The following is an 18,200-nucleotide window of genomic DNA, read 5'->3' on the forward strand; positions in this document are numbered from 1 at the left end:
CATAGATAACTGTTATATCAAGCTTAATATGTGCTGAACACTGTCCTGAACACTTTGGGTAGATAAACCAGACAAATATGAATAAAAATCATTTGGTCCTCACAAAAAAAAAAGAAAGATGTGTGAAGAGTGGCAAATGACCTCTTCTTGATGGCAATCCTTTATGAGAAAGAATCCACAAATAACACGCTTACAAAGCATCACAAAACCCTGCAGGAAAAACACATTTGTTTACAGGGCTTGAATCCAGAAATTAGTACAGTCTTTTTCCATATTTCAATTACAGTGTCAATCATCAATTTCAAATGAGTAGTCATTATCAGTGTAAGGTAAAAAATATTCAGCTTACCAGAACTTCACTGAACCTTCATGCTAACTGCCAGCTTTTCATGTATGCACTTAAAATAAAACCAATAGCCTGGCTGGCACTACAAATAATCTTAGTATCCTAAGAACTGAAAGGAAATGTAGGGGTCATTACATCCAACCCTCTCATCTTGTGGATAAGGAAACTAAATAAAGCTGAGAGAGATAAAGTGCATCATCACAGAGCTCTTCAAGATGAAAAACATGTTTTCTGACTCTTACCTACTATTCCTTGTACTATTCCATGCTATCTACAGAGCAAGAAAGAATGCTGCCACAAGGGGTAGGCCGAGGGTTTACTGCAGCTACATCAAGGGACAAAAGGTGGGCAGGGCTGGGCACCTCAGTGTTACAAGCAAGGCCCCAGCCCACAGCCTGGCTGACAGTCTGCCACTCTTCTCAGCCTGCACCCTGCAACAGCTGACAGCTTTTCCAGCAACACTGCTGGGCTTTTTCCCCTAGAGCTTTTGGGTTGATGGAGCAGTTTGAGGTCTAGTAGCTGGTGCCCTCTTCCCTCAAGGTCCTTAGAATGAGGCCCTTGAAAAGTCACTCAGCAGGGTTGCTTCCATGGCTTCAGAGGAGCACGAGCCCTCCCCAAGGATGAGGGGAAATGATACCTCTCTGCTCCCTGCCTTTAAACCAGCATATTCCCAACTGGTATCACACATATCTCTGCAAGTATGTTTTAGCTCTGATGGTTTCTGCTTTCTAAGCTTTTGCCCAATCACAGCATATATAGAAAATTCCAGAATCACCACTCTAAAACTCCATAGCATGGTCATGCGGAATTCATACTGACATGTTAGTGTCTGCAGAGAACAAAATTTCTAATTGAAATTAGTTTTGGAAAAGTCTCTTGTAGTTATTAGGGAAGCTATAATATATGCAGGATTTATATTCAGTTTGCCTACTGCAAACAATTGTATAAATGAATGAATGGATTGATAAAAATAATAACAATCCTCCCCTGTGCAATCTAGGATTTCCTCTTCTCCCAAAAAACGAACACTTCAACAGTCTTTTAAAATCTTCCATAATACCACATTTCATGCATTTAAACATACACACATGCACACACACATTTTTTTTTCCTAGCAGTGTCCTTGGTAGGTATTCTTTTTATTAAAATACCTATATAACTGTGGAATTCAAGCTACATATTGCAGTCCCAAGATTCTCTCATTAACTGGTAGAAAATAAAATCTAAAGAGTAAACATTCCACCACTGCTAGTCCATGTTTCTCACTACAGATCAATTCCCAAACTGCTAATAATCTCCACCATCTCTCAATCCCACTGAAAAACTGGTCTGGATTTTCTTTGACAGTGTTAGCATTTCACTGGCCTGATTATACAAAATAATCATGAAGAAGGTGCTTACCGCATAGGCACCTATCAAAAATGCTGCATTTGCTCTTTTCCGTTGGTCAAAACAGGTGTAGTGCACTATTTTCTTTCTTGACAAACTGTATGACTAGAAAGAGGAGATAAAAAGAGTTAGTGTAACCATAGAGACAAAGTTAACATATACAGAAGGCAAACATCATCTCTCTTAACCTTACCCCTACATGCCACTCCAACTCCCAGGAATATTATCTATAGTTTTCATATAACACAATTTTTTTAGATGTCAACGAGTCTACTATGATCTCTAAAAAATCGTATTTTTAAAGACTAATATTAATATTTTCTTTCTGGGATGTTCTATAACAACCCCCTTTTAATATCTGAAAATACTTGGTTAGTGGAAAAATACCATTAAAAATTATATCAGCAAACGTCTTCATACAACACATTACAATAGCCATCTATTAAATTCATGAATTCAGACAGTTATTAAGCACCTGTTATATGCCAGGCAATACGCTGCATGCTCAAGTATTTAACTAAGTTCAAAATAATCAACATGGTATGTTGTACACATGCTAAACATGAAAAGAAATGACAAAAAGATCTGGTAAAATGAAATCAAATTATTAATCAAAACTCAAATAAGTATAAGACAATGAGAACACAATGTAACTCAATGAAGTCTGCTTGATTTTCTCACTTTTCAAAATTTATGTATTTTGACAATTGATTTTCTAAATATAGGCACATAAACTGTCTTTAATGAGCTAGCAAAAAAAACACAGGCACAAAAGTACATTTCAGTATTTGTCTATAAATTCACATTGACTATAAAAGCAGCTTTTTCTATCTTATACATTGACTACAACACAGAAAATCTCTGCTTTTAGAACCTCTTTAAAAAAGGTAAATAGAGCTCAACTATGTACTTTTCTTGATCCTGCTATTGTCTACAAAGAAAAAAAAAAAACTCTACCTTCTCTGAAGCCCATTCTAAGATGAAACTGCAACACTCTGGCTTTACCATGTAACCACAGAAAGTGTATCCCTCCAATGAGCCAGGAAATCTTCATCACTCCAAGTCAGGCATTTCTTTTATAACCAAAAATCATATATATATATATATATATATATATATATGTGTGTGTGTGTGTGTGTGTGTGTGTGTGTATTTTTTTTTTTTTTTGAGACAGATTCTCGCTTTGTCACCCAGGCTGGAGTGCAGTGGTGCAACCTCAGCTCACTGCAACCTCCGCCTCCCAGGTTCAAGCCATTCTCCTGCCTCAGTCTCCCATGCAGCTGGGACTACAGGCACCCACCACCATGCCTGGCTAATTTTTGTATTTTTAGTGGAGACAGAGTTTCACCATGTTGGCCAGGCTGGTCTCGAATTCCTAGAATCACATTATCTGAAAATGGTTGTACCCTTTTATCTTTCACCTTTTTTTTTTTTTTTTTTTTTTTTGAGACAGGGTCTTGCTCTGTCACCCAGCACCCAGGCTGGAGTGCAGTGGCATGATCTTGGCTCACTGCAGCCTTGACCTCCCGGCCTCAATCGATCCTCTCACCTCGGCCTCCTGAGTAGCTGGGACCACAGGCACATGCCACCATGCCTGGCTAGTATTTGTATTTTTTGTAGAGGTGAGGTCTTACCATGTTGTCCAGGCTGGTCTCAAACTTCTGGGCTTAAGTGATCTACCTGCCATGGCCTCCCAAAGTGCTGAGATTACAGGCATGAGCCACGACACCCGGCCAGTAGTGCCCTTTTTGTTAAACTTTTAAAAATTAGTATGTGAAGCCAGGTGTGGTGGCTTATGCCTGTAATTCCAACACTTTGAGAGGCCAAAGCAGGAGAATCACTTAGGGCTAGGAATTTGAGACTAGCCCAGGCAACATAGTAAGACCTCATCTCTACAAAAAGACTGGATAGGAGTATCACTTAAGCCCAGGAGATGGAGGCTGCAGTGAGCCATGATCACACCACACCAGTACAGCCTGGGCGACAGAACAAGAATTTGTCTCAAAAACAAACAAACAAAAATCAAACAAAAAAAATTAGTATTTGACTCAAAGAAAGTATCTTATTGCCAACGCTCTTATTTCCTGACAGGTTTATACAAATACTCCTATGAAATAAAGAGAGAACAAAGGCACAGCATTTAATTCAGCTCAGTTGAGTTGATGCATTGAAGTTACCTAGGGATGTAAAGGTTACAACCAATGGTGCTGACACTTGACTCCTTGCTTTCTCAATTTGGAACTACTGACTGCCTGAACATTTCCTTTTTCTGTTTTATTTCATTGTCTCATTGTCTGTTGGATGGTTGGTTGGTTTTGCCACTTATTTGTTCCCCATCAATAAGTTATGTTTGATTTACCAAAAAGGAAATAAAGGCTCTTCAGACCTAAGCATCTCCTATCATCTCTGAATTGCAAATATCTAAATACTGCCTTACACAGGCCAGGCTCTCAATAAACATGAGTCAGACTGAGCATAGGGACTCGATGCTCTCATGGCTCCCAGCCTCTCCCTATTTACATTTCCTAATTCCCTAAAATACCTGTGGGGAAGAAAATATTAACAGTCTATCTTCAAGTCTGCATTATCATTTTTGATGCTCTTTTCTACTAAGAATTTAGGTTTTATGACAAACTACTGCTATTGTTTAATAATGTGAAACTGTATTTATTTTACAAATCTACTTGCTGAAAGGGACAAGTCATAGTGCTGTTCTTTCATCACTGATGCTTATTTCTTCCTTGGGTTTTTTTGGAGGGGGTTGGGGGGAGTAGAATCTTTTGTGTTTACTTGGTTTTGTTTTCTCTGTCTCTCATTCTAAAGTGTATAGAATACAGAGACTTATCCTGGAACATGAACCATAAAACTAAAGGACAGAACTCTGAGGAAGACTTTCTTTTCACTGTATAGCTATAAATATTCTTTAAGTAAATATAATGCAAATTAACACTTTAAAGATTTTAGAAGAATGCTTAAACTTTATAAGCTTTCATAAATTACATCAGATAGAGAATGGTCTTCACAAAATCTTCCTAGAAATTTTATTTAAAAATATTTCCTATGAGAAACTCCCCACAGGAAGCAAACATAACTGACTTTTTTTTTTAGAGCTTTCTGCCTGATTTTTAGGAAAATGTTTAAAGCTGCTAGCATTTACTTTGCTTAGATATTTTTGGAATTCAGTTTCCTTGGTTAAGTTTCAAAAGCACACCAGCCAAGAAATGATTTCCTGCTTAGCGAAGCTTGGCCAGCATCTCCGAGGTCAAATCACTGAGAGGTGAGTTCTCTCACTCGAGGAATCAAAACGAATTCAAAGTCAATGAGAGCAGAGAAAAATCTACTAATCTCAAAATTAGACCTTGTCCTAATTTCCTAATTAATTTCCTAGTTAATCTCAAATTTGCTAATCTCAAAATTAGGCCTTGTGCTAATGTCCTTCCTTTTCACAACTGGGCCTCCCTCTTATGGTCATCCTGGCCCACAGTTTTATACCAGTGATGCTGTTCAACAGAGAAGATACTTTGGCATTGGAATAAAAATTTGAGAGATAACAAAATATTTTGTCAATTGTTTAGTTGATGTTTTATATGAGAGGGCTGATTTTAAAAAAAAAATCTTTAATGTTTTTTCCTCTCAAATTGTAAGCAAGTCCCCCACTTAAAAAATACTATTACATAATCAAAGCACCCTAGAAGAAGCAATACTAACACCCAGTGGAGACATTGATGACTGAAGTACCTTCTATGGAACATTAACTTCTCTTTTGAGATCTTTCATGGAAGAACTTTACCATGCAGACAAAGTCACAGTTTGGAGACAACAGGACAGGAATCTATGTATGAGCCTAGTCAATGTTTTCTCAGATTCTGCCCTAATATCAGGAGAATATCATGCCTCTAAATTGGACAGTGGCCTCTTCCTTACTCTGGTCTGTCTCCTCTGTAGCTGGGACCACAGGAAGGTGTCACCACGCCTGGCTAATTTTTGTATTTTTAGTAGAGATGGGGTTTCACTATGTTGGCTAGGCTGGTCTTGAACTCCTGACCTCAAGTGGTCTGCTCACCCCAACCTCTCAAAGTGCAGGGATTACAAAGCAAATATGATGAGTGGGCCCTTCAAGGAGAACACTTGCAAGGTTACGCCATAGCCACAGGCTTTCAATGAGCTACCTGCTCTATTACAGATTACTTTCTGCTTTACACAAGAAGCTCACAGGTTACAAAAACACTGTATGCCATAGCAAAGTGAAGTTTAAAATTGGTCAATTCCAATAAATACAGTGTAAATATAAAATAGAGAGGGTCACAGAAAGAATACTAAGACCTCTGGACTATTTGCCGGCTCTGTAGCAGCACAGCACATGACCCATTACAAATCACAATCTGCAGCCAGCCACCATCCACCTTATGTTTTAGATTTCTATCTTGAAACTGGAACAAATACCCTTCTTTTTTTTTTTTTTTTTTTAATACTGTCTCACTCTGTCACCCAGGCTGGAATACAGTGGCATGATCTTGGCTCACTGCAACCTCCACTTCCCAGGTTCAAGCAATTCTTATGCCTCAGCCTCCTGAATAGCTGGGACTACAGGCAGGTGTCACCACACCTGGCTAATTTTTGTATTTTTAGTAGAGATGGGGTTTCACCATGTTGGCCAGGCTGGTCTTGAACTCCTGACCTCAAGTGATCTGCTCACCCCGACCTCTCAAAGTGCGGGGATTACAAAGCAAATACCCTTCTGAACTTTCTAAACTGAAATGGACATAGCCAGCCCTCTATAATAACCGCAACAACAGCTCACATTTATTGCTCACTTATGACATTCCACCATTTTCCAAAGCAATAGGAATGGCACCAGAGGGGTCCAGTTTAATCAGACACATAATGTCTCCCAGACTAGGGGTCCTGGGCAAGGCTAAAATATAATGAGCATACTGTGTTTTACAAGAACATAAGCCCAGAGTCAGAGAGGGCCTTTGATGAACATTTACACAGCAAGAGTAGTAAGCAGGATCAATCCAAAACTTTCTCACTGAGCCTGATAATTTGTGTAAATATTAATTATGAGGCCATAACAAGTTTCATGCTTCAGAATTTAAATAATTCTCAGGTTGAATTGGTCAATAGTACTAAGACTTTTCAGAAATAACTAAATCTAACTCTAAACCATATTATATTATTATTGTATTATATTTCATTCTCTTAACAGATTGGTTCAGAATCACCTGCAGGGCTTATTAAAACACAGATTGCTGGGTCTCACCTCCAGAATTTCTGATTCAGTAGGGCCGGAGAATTTAGATTTCTAACAGGTTTTCTAGTAATGCTGACACTGTTGGTCCAGACACCACACATTGAAATCCACTACTCTAAGATATGGCTAAATTTTGGAGAAGCACTACATAAACATCTAACTGGTCCCACTCCTGGGAATCTTTTATATGAAGCTAAAACACTGTCCATCTGGTCAAGTAGTCCCCAAAGAACTCTACATTCTCTTAAAAAGGAATTCTAAGTCAGGCAATAAGCCTTTTAAAAGCATTTTACAAAAAACACATTTCCCCAGATTCCTCAGCAAACCTTATTACAATTTGTAAGTTCATGCATTCCAGGTGATAACACCTTAGGAACAAGTCCCTTTAATGATTCCGTAATTAAGCTGCCTTAAATGTCATTATTCCAGAAGTTCCAAATTCAGATGTTCTCAGGTGCCAAGAATCTGAAGTGGGGCAGCTGGTAAATAAGAAAAGCATTCCCTATCCAAAGCGCAGTAAGCTCCAACCTACTGCTCTTGTGAGGGAATCTGGGTGCAGAACGGTCAGATATTGCACTATTTAAAAGAAGCCAAAATTGAAGCTTTCATAAACTGCAGATGTTGACTGTGAATTAAAATTTTTTAAACAGTGTTTATGCTCAAGAAAACATGTCTGTGGACAGAATGCAGGCCACAAGTAACCAATTTGCTAAATCTGGGTGCCAGGATACTGTGGCTGCAGAAGGTTCTATGGGTTCCATCAGCATGAACTGAGTAGCTGTTGTGTGTCAAACACTTTGCTGAGCAATGCAGTGACAACGGGAGAAGAAACCCACTCTCTAACCTCAAAGGCTAATGAATATTTAATGCAAAATATTGGCCAAGGCTTATTACAAACAGAGGAGAATAACTGTATAGGGATGCATTTACAGCACACAAGGACCAATAAAATGATACTAATTACAGGTACAGTAAGTGTTCATTTAACAAGGCAAAAAAAAGTAGATAAAAGGTGGAATTTAGTATTGACTATCTATCAATTAACATAATCAAACCTACAGAAATTTCTGTATTGCTTACCTGAGAGTCAAAGTTTTGCCCGTTATGTAAATCATAGGTGTATATCATAAATACTTAATGGTACTTATAAACCAAAGTACAATGACTACTATGATAGAACAACACAAATTAAGATAAGGGTATTGACCCCAGACATTTTCTATCTTGGAAAGAAAAGCTATGTGAAAGGTTATATTCTAGTGGGATCACTCCTTGTAAAACACAAGCCACAGCAACTTGGAGAGAGAAAAAAATAATGACAAGCTGCACAAATAACAAATAGCTCAGGCTACGCTTGGATTATGGCAACAAACACAAATCATGCACTTGTTCAGCTTCAGTCAGGAGAGCACAAACTACTTAACCATTCAGTAACAAAAGGTGATGCAATTAGGCTCAAAGCCAAAGCCAAAAAAAAAAAGAGTTAATGGTCAATTTAAAGAAACACAGAAAAGTAAAATCTTCAAGTTATTTGGTTAGAATGCTGTATTTAATTAAGCTGTATGAATCAGTCTGACTGAGCTAAGGAAGACATTAATGCAGCCTGGATAATATGCTCTTTAATAAAAATAGAGCCCATGCACCTCGTAAACATGCAAGTTCTGTCAATGATCATGGTCATATTAAGGAGATCACAGCACAGGGACCACAATGACCAAGGCATCATTCTCTTACAGGTGGCTAGGCTAGCCCAGTAATGGCCGCAGCAATCAGCATCTCCATAGCAATCAGTGGTCATCTCACTGCAAAAGCGATAAAATGAGCAGGTCTTCCTGTGAGCAGCCATGACCTTTACAAGTTTTACCTCCAACTTTCTCAGGAAAGGAATACTCTGGAAAATGTTCTTTGGCTGTACAAAACAAAATATGGTTTATGTTTTTATCTAGTGCCAAGATGAAATAGATTGAATCATTTCTTTAAAACAAAAAAGGTGTCTGTGTGGCCCATTTTGTTTCAAACCGAATACATTTCATTAATGAAATGGCACATTTGATTAGAGCAGAAGTCAAAATGTCAGAGAAAAGTTGCTCATGAAGATGATTTTATCGTGTTAATAATCAATAATTGAAGGCACATGGGATTCTCTATAAACGGGGTTCTTCCTGCCTGAGGATTCCTAACAGGCATAAGGGGTTCTTGCCTTGCAAACTCTGTATATGCTCTCTCCTATGGGAGTTGACATTGCTTTGGAGCCCCTAGAACCTCTTTAAACTACATGAACTATCTCCAGAATGTAGCTTGCTTTTCTTCCCCACAAACCCGTGAGCCAGAAACAGGAGAGAATCACACGAAGAAATCTCAACATGTTTTTGTAGTTATAATAGGGTGGTCTAGTCATTATATCAAAAGAGTTCTGGTGTATATAACCCCCTGATAGGGTGGCAGGTGTCTGGTTTCCAGGATAGGATTATGGCACTGATTCATTCAGCAACAAGGACATTCCCTAAGCCCCACCATCTGCCAGGTACTTCCAATGCTTCAATATAATGGTTGGTTCCATGATACCCACCCCCTTCCCCTTTTACCCTGAAAGGGCTATGTGGGATGTTTTGTAAATTTAAAATTACATTTCTGTGAATATTCCTTTAATCCTTTTTTAAAATAGTCCTCAAGATTACTGTAATTATCCTGTTGATTCATAACAGCAGGTATTAAAAAAAAAGAAAAAGCACTGCCCTAGAAAATGTCCCCTTTTTTCAGAGATTTTTTTTTCTCCATGCTCAGGTTTTATTTTTCTCAGAGGAAAATGAAATCAATAGTTAAAACTGTATTGATGGCCAAGCACAGTGGCTCATGCCTGTAATCCCACCACTTTGGGAGGCTGAGGCGGGAGGATAGCTTAAGCCCAGAAGTTCAAGACTAGCCTGATCAACATAGTGTGTCCCTGACTCTACAAAAACTAAAAAAAAAAAAAAAAAAATAGTTAGCTGGGTGGGGTGCACCTATATTTCCAGTTAGTCAGTTGACTGAAGTGGGAGAATCATCAAAGCCCAGGAGTTTGAGGCTGCAGTGAGCTATGACCACACCATGGCACTCCAGCCCAGGTGACGCAGTGAGACCCCATCTCAAAAAAATAGATTGAGGAAGGTATTCAGTTTTTTCAAAATACCACAACTTTGTCTTTTGTTAGTAAAGTCTTCTTTTTCAGAAGACTTTAGCCCAGTGTTCTTAGCATGTCTGTGTCAAGGATCCCTCTGAGAACCTGAAAAAAAGCCATGAATCCTCCCAGAAGAAAAATGTAAATACATACAAAATTGTACATATAATTTCAAGGGTTTATGGATCCCTTGAATTACCAGAATAATAATTCCGGCTCAAGGCTATCAATCATTGATGACATTTAACACTAAATAACATACACAGTTTAACAAATTGTTCTCACTTCAATGCATCTTCCCTCTTTTGACTGCTTCCCCTATCCTAGGGGAAAGACCAAACAGCAACCTATTACTGCCTAATTCCTAGTACTGACAATTTTTTAAAGTACAGTTTAAATAAGCAGCAGGTTTTTTATTGGTGATGATGCCTTTTATGTTTGGATTTTTAATCTAAGCATATGTTTGATGGGATAATTTTCCATTCTAATTGACATAATTAAAATAAGGACATTGGGAATAGAATGCATATGGACACATAAACACAAAAATAGCGATAAATCACCATCTCAAATCATCAACTGGAAAAAAACACCTTCTCATTTCAAAAATCAGAAATTTGGGATTGGAATAATGTACAGCAAAATATTACCTATCTATATAAAGCACAGAATGAGGAAGAAAAATCATACAAGCTTTCTTGGAAGGAATAAAAATTTCCAAACTGAAAAATGAAATGTGCCTAAAAGAACTGGGAAATCACACAAGAGAAGAATCCTAAGACGAAGTTACTGGTTAACACAGTGCGAAATTACTCAGAGAAGTAAAGGAGTTTGAGGATCCAGCAAGTGCCATCAGATTCAACATTTAAGACATTATTAGAGCAGTTTCAGTAGAGTAGGGAAGGCAAAAGTTAGATAACAAAGGGTTAAGAAATCAGCACACAGGAAGGATGGAGGCAGGCTCTTCTGAAACCTCTGGAAGCAAAAGGAGAAAGGGGGATCTGCAAATTAAGGGGATCATGACAAAGTCAAAAGAAGTCTCTGTGTGTCTGTTGTCCCTGCACTAGGCACTGAGAACACAAAGATATATGACATCCTCCACTTTCCACCCTCTAGAAGGTCATAGTCTAGTGAGAATGACAGGTGCAAACAGGTAATTACAATTCATCAACGATACAGATCTGCACAGAGAATGATGGGAAAACAAGGGAGGCACCCTCAATCCAGTCCAAAAGGACAAGAAGATGCTTCCTAAAGGGTGGTGGCTGGACAAGGTATTAAAGAATGAAGAGCTATCAAGCCAGAGGGTAAGGGCATCCCAGTCAGACTGGTCTTCATGAGCAAATGCATGGAACAGCTGGTATGGTAGAGTAAAGGCTGGGAGTGGCAAGGGTACTGCTGCTTCCCAGTAAATTAGTGCATGAAATCATCCACTGGGAAGACAACAAGGGTGAGAGCTGGCAAGGCAGAAAGACAAGAAAGCAAAGTACCCAAGACCTTACCGAAGTAAGTGACCATGGGCTGCAGGCAAGAGACATCAGCAGGGTGCCAGTGGACTGAGAGAACAGGGAAACTGAAGGTCTAGCAATCCCAGTAGTGTGAGAGGGACAGAATGTGCAAAGTGAGTAACAAAGGCATTTTCCAAGCGGGAGAATCTGGAGTCTGGGTTCCTGGAAGTGAAGCAGACAGAATGGCCCTAACACTTACTGCAATGAAAGAGGCAGAGGAGCCTCAAAGTCAGCGTGGGACAACAAGGTCAGGCAGCTGGGGCAATGCTAAGAGTGAACAAAGGATAATTGTAAACCAGAGGCTATGGTTCCTACTGAAGGTGGAAAGAAGAACAGGAAAAATGTGGTCAAGAGCCATGAAATCTAGCCCTGACTTTGCCTGCTGCACTGGGCAAGTCACACACCTTTCCCAGGCCTCCCTTTCTGAGTCTTGAATAAATGGTCATTTAGATTCCTAAAATTATATTGGACAGCTTTCCCATACGGAAACAATAGCTTTAAGGCTGAGAAACAGGTGTTCATCGATTTTGTAGAACTGTCTTTATTATATTCCCTATCAAAATTCACAAATGTTACATTGGTAACTTCATTATGTATAGGACTTTAAAATGTACAAAGCTTTTACATATTGATATAGTTTGGATATTTGTCCTCTCCAAATCTCACGTGATCCCCAGTGTTAAGAGGTGGGGCCTTCGGTCATGGGGGCAGATCCCTCATGAACGGCTCGGTGCCATTCTGAGGGGATTGAGTGAGTTCTCACTCTTAGTTCCCCCAAGATTTGGTTGTTAAAAAGAGTGTGGCACCTCCCTCCCCTCTCCCTTGCTCCCTCTCTCGCCATATGACATGACTGTTCCCCTTCACCTTCTGCCTTGAGTGAAAGCTTCCTGAGGGACTCTCCAGAAGCAGATGTTGGTGCCACACTTCATGTACAGCCTGTGGAACCGTGAGCCAAATAAAACACTTCTCTTTATAAATTACCTAGCCTCTGGTATTCCTTTATAGCAATGCAAAACAGACTAAGACACATATATTTTCTAATATAATACTAACCACCACCCTGTGACAGTTCTATAATTCCTGTTTTACAGATGAAGAAACTAAGATTCCACAAAACTGAGGCAATTCCAACTTTGGATTGGTACAGTAAATCTTTTTCTCCTAATTAGAGATTCTATGTAGTATGCTTCATTGAGATAACTCACGACTTATCAACAATTGGGTTTTTAAAATTCAATCATTCAGCAAGTAATGCAGTGCCCATTAATTGTCGTAAAGCTACATATGTCATTCCAGACAACCAACAGATTACCTTACCACTAAAACGAACCAAGGAGAGTATTTAAACTTTATTAATAATGTTGAAACAAAGCATTATAAATGAAAGCAAATAGAAACAAGTTTACGTACGTATACTTACCATACTGTTCAGTGTAGAAAATGGTAGAAAAAATAGTCTCAACTCAACCCATCTACTCTTGTGCAACTGCTATAAGTAGAACACTGAGTCAGACCAGTGATTTTACTTTCCTGATAATGACTCCTTTCTCTTTGGCTACCCTAGATAGTACTCAGTTCCCAGATTAATTATAATACCCAATTCATACCAACTACATACTAATGACTAATCAAGACAGCAAAGAAATTCCTTGGTTTTCAAAAGAAAAAAATAGACTTCCATTATTTATTAATTATCCTTTTCTTGTTTACTCAGCCATTAAAAGTTCATTTTATATAAAAAGGATATTATTTACTTCCTAGATGACTGCAAAACCCTCTATTTTACTTTCTAAAACACTGCTTCTTTTCTGAAAAAACAGATCTGGCTTAATTAAAGGAATTTACATGTATCTTTTCAAGTCAGACAACTTTGTAAGTTAATTCCTACAAAAGTTAAGTAAAACAGATTTTATTATGTTGGTTCAAAAGTAATTGTGGTTTTTAACATTAAAAGTAATTGTAAAAACCACAATTGCTTTTGCACCAACCTAATATGTTATATGATTATTGATTCTTTTTGGTGTAATTCCATGTCCACCTCTCACTTTGAAATCAATGGCAAAAATTTGTAAAGTCATAAGGATACAACATATTCTACAGGAAATTCTCTATCAGACTGTTTTTTATACCTAAGTTCATTAAAAACCAATCAAATCAAAAGATAATCACAGAACAGTTAATATGTCCAAGGCATTGTACTATGTAACACCAGTAACATTTTACCCAGCAGAAAGAGTAAAATACCTGAGCACTATAATTTAGTATTTATCCTTAAGAGTCCTCTGTATAGCATTTTGTCTTTCAAAGTGAAATAGTTAAGATCTTCATTTAGAAATTGGAAGACAAGGAGATAAATATTGCTTTCTGTGTGATAAGTTTACTAAAACTAGGTATACAGATGAGTTTCCTCATATGCTTGAAGAAGAAAAAAAAAGCCACATGCCAAAATCCACATAGAAGTACAGAAAATGAAACCAGATACCCATGTGAAATCAAAACTATAGATGAATACTAAATGTATGACCTGAATTCTATCATCTCAGGTAAATTCCACTCTCTGTCGCTGCTGGTTCATCAATCTCACTTGGCTGTTAACTACACAGAACATTTAAGAAACATGCAAAAAATTTCAATCTTGACCAAACAGAAAATGTTATGCACACAGCTCCAGCCATGATAAGCCCTGTTCATCACTTGGAAACAGGGTCTACAGGCACATCTGAAGGTTTCAGAAAAATTATCCTAGGAGGGAATTTGATAGAGACTCATTAACAACAACCTAAAAGGATTTGTGCTTTCTTTCTTAGATCACTATTCCAGTGACTTCATTCAGCTCATATTGCAATTCATTCTGAAAACTGAAAGAGGTTAACATGTCCTTTGTGGCATAATCAGGAGGATCACTTTCAAATTCTAGGTGAACTACTCACATAAATTTCCAGAGATCAAGATTACCTGACTAAATGTTGTGTGCACACCAACCCCACTGAGCAGATCCTATGGTTCAAATGTTTTAATTCCAAATTATAAATATCACTACAATACTCACTTTTAGTTTCTTGTTTAGTTTGCAGCAATATCTGTACACCATTGCCAAGTTCAGCGGTCCAAAATCTGCATAGAAACTAAGATACAAGAAAAACAAAAAACGTAGTATTTAGTCAAAGTATAATTTTCAGTAACATCAATGTTCATCTTTAATTTCATGAAATTTACAATCAAATTTCAATTATCTTATAACTAATCTGATCCATGGTATAATCCAAATAACTAATGGTTTCACCCTAATGCCCTCTAGTTACTCTAACTAGTCTCTTAATAGGGAACTAGTGGCCGGGCGCGGTGGCTCACGCCTATAATCCCAGCACTTTGGGAGGCCGGGGTGGGCAGCCTGCCTGAGGTCAGCTGTTCGAGACCAGCCTGACCAACATGGAGAAACCCCGTCTCTACTAAAAATACAAAATTAGCCAGGCAGTGTGGTGCTTGCCTATAATCCCAGCTACTCAGGAGGCTGAGGCAGGAGAATCACTTGAACCCGGGAGGTGGAGTTTGCGGTGAGCCAGAGATCGCACCACTGCACTCCAGCCTGGGCAACAAGAGTGAAACTCCATCTCAAAAAAAAAAAAAAAAAAACAGAACTAATTGGACAGTTTTAAGTTCCACCTCCTTTTATCTGCCTGCCAGACCATTTAAGTGAACACACTAAAGAGCAGGCAAAGAAAGAACCAACAGGAATATAACAAGTACATGGCCTGTACTACTTGCTTTTATTTCTTTATCATATATTTTAGTCATAAACTTACTTGTGTACTTTGGATTCCAACTATTCCTCTCAAACATAGCTCACAATTCTCAAGTATCTTAAATCCAGTGGTCTTTTTTCAGTTTTCGTTCTCCATGAACTTTCTGTATTATAAGACACACTGGCTCCTCCCCCTCTCTTCATCCCCTAACATCTCCAGGATACAGTCATCAATCTGTAGATCTTCTCTCTTAGCCAACGTCATGAATTTAACTGACGACCCTATGGAAAAGTGATGTCTCTTCCACTTGAGAGCCAGTGTCAGTCTTCTCCATCTCGGCTACCTGCTGGGTCCACCATCTAGAGCCCCTTCCGTCACCTGGAACTCAGAATATCTAAAACTCAACCCATCTTTCCTTCACATCAGCCCTCCAGACAAAAAAACACTTTGCTTCTCCCAGTCACTCAGGCATTAAATCTCTCAATCACAATAGGCCAACAAATAAATATTTAATTCTGATATATCAAACAAGCTACTACTATAATTCATCCCTTCCCTTTCTCTTCCTATTTTGCCAACAGAAGTCCAGATCCTTTTCATCTCACACCTGTACTTTTTTTTTATATATGTACTTTAAGTTCTAGGGTACATGTGCACAACGTGCACATTTGTTACATATGTATACATGTGCCATGTTGGTGTGTTGCACCTATTAACTCATCATTTACATCAGGTATATCTCCCAATGCTATCCCTCCCCCATCCCCCCACCCCATGACAGGCCCTGGTATGTGATGTTCCCCTTCCCATGTCCAAGTGTTCTCATTGTTCAATTCCCACCTATGAGTGAGAACATGCGGTGTTTGGTTTTTTTGTCCTTGCGATAGTTTGCTCAGAATGATGGTTTTAAGCTTTATCCATGTCCCTACAAAGGACATGAGCTCATCCTTTTTTATGGCTGCATAGTATTCCATGGTGTATATGTGCCACATTTTCTTAATCCAGTCTATCATTGATGGGCATTTGGGTTGGTTCCAAGTCTTTGCTATTGTGAATAGTGCCGCAATAAACGTACGTGTGAATGTGTCTTTATAGCAGGATGATTTATAATTCTTTGGGTATATACCCAGTAATGGGATGGCTGGGTCAAATGGTATTTCTAGTTCTAGATCCTTGAGGAATCGCCACACTGTCTTCCACAATGGTTGAACTAGTTTACAGTCCTACCAACAGTGTAAAAGTGTTCCTATTTCTCCACATCCTCTCCAGCACCTGTTGTTTCCTGACTTTTTAATGATCGCCATTCCAACTGGTGTGAAATGGTATCTGATTGTGGTTTTGATTTGCATTTCTCTGATGGCCAGTGATGATGAGCATTTTTTCATGTGTCTGTTGGCTGCATAAATGTCTTCTTTTGAGAAATGCCTGTACTTTTTAAAATCTCTCTCCCCTTCCCAATCATCCTGTATTCCAAGAAAGATATTAGTCTTCATAAAGTCTCAGTTCTCACATATCCTCCCACTATTCAAAAATGTTTAATGGTTTCTTACTGCCTTTAGAATAATTCCTTGGCCCAGCAATCAAAGCCTTACACAACATTCCCCTGGCTTCCAGGCTGATATCTACTGAGAGGTCCCATAGGAAATCTGCATTCCAACAAACATGTCCATTCCTTATTCCCAAATATTCTATATGTATTCTTAATCTAAGCCTCCACTCACATCGGTTTCCTTGTCTAGAGTGTTCTCCTTTTCTTTCTGCTACACTCTACCTTGCTCAAAGTCCAGTGCAAATCCTACCTTCTCCATGAAGCCTTTCCAATCATCCTAGGGAACACCTTTCTCTCAAAGTTTTCAAAACTTACCGTCTGAGTCATTCTTTTAGTCTACTACATATACTACCAAATATTGCAAATTATTTTAAGTATTGATTCTACTTAATCAACTACAATGTAAGTCTCTCTGTCAGGGACTGTATCATATACTTATGATTAGAAGAATGTCCTACACGTAATACAAAACCAGAAATGAGTATTCATTATGAAATAGTTTGTTCAGTAATGCTTTAAGTTCAATTTAGTCTAGACCATTAATTTACTAAATATCAACATATTTCCAAAATCCATCCCCAAAAGATGTTTGAATTAGTCATTTAATTTTTTTGCTGCCACTCAAATGACACTATCATAACTATGTCATTACATTACATAAAATCTGCCAATAGTCACTTGCCTTAGATAAATAAAGAATGCTGAATTTGTATATTTTATCCCTATTAGGCAAGTTGGTAATACTTTGAAATTTATATTACAGGTGGCACCAAATTTAGCTGTCTCTTTACACAGGCTTCATGAGAAGAACACAGAGATGCCAAAGAAAGAAAGCAGCAGTGATTTGAAATAAAAGTTCTAGACTCATTTCTTAACTTCCCAGTGTGGTGTTGTATTGTAAATGTAAACAAAATACCCATGAATCCAAAATGAACTATACCTATAATCCCCTTACTGACCAGTCCAAGACAAGTCAACAAAAACTAACTCAAAAGAACCAAAATGAAGAGTATAGGCATACCTTATTTTATTGCACTTCACTTTATCATGCTCACAGTTAGTGCATTTTTTTACAAATTGAAGAACCGTGGCAACCCTGCATCAGGCAAGTCTATCAGTTCCATTTCTCCAACAGCATGTGCTCACTTCATGTCTCTGTTTCACATTTTGGTAACTCTCACAATATTTTAAATTTTCATTATTATTGTATCTGTTATGATGGTCATTGATCTTTGATATTACTACTGTAATTGT

The 18,200-nt window shown here is 38.2% G+C and overlaps 1 protein-coding gene across 5 annotated transcripts in view; it reads right to left on the minus strand.

The window, feature by feature from the left end:
* The window catches only part of CDC14A (cell division cycle 14A), a 176,132-nt gene that overhangs the window by 129,491 nt on the left and 28,441 nt on the right, over window positions 1-18,200 (minus strand). For all 5 annotated transcript variants that reach the window (XM_024237529.3, XM_024237536.3, XM_054530709.2 and 2 more), the window contains exons 3-4: window positions 14,704-14,779; window positions 1,748-1,840 (exon numbers count right to left, since the gene is read on the minus strand). In XM_024237529.3, the coding sequence (XP_024093297.1) occupies window positions 1,748-1,840; window positions 14,704-14,779 (169 nt within the window). The remainder of the gene's footprint in view (window positions 1-1,747; window positions 1,841-14,703; window positions 14,780-18,200) is intronic.

Source organism: Pongo abelii, chromosome 1 (assembly GCF_028885655.2).
Source record: "Pongo abelii isolate AG06213 chromosome 1, NHGRI_mPonAbe1-v2.0_pri, whole genome shotgun sequence".
In the NCBI taxonomy this organism is placed as follows: Eukaryota; Metazoa; Chordata; class Mammalia; order Primates; family Hominidae; genus Pongo; species Pongo abelii.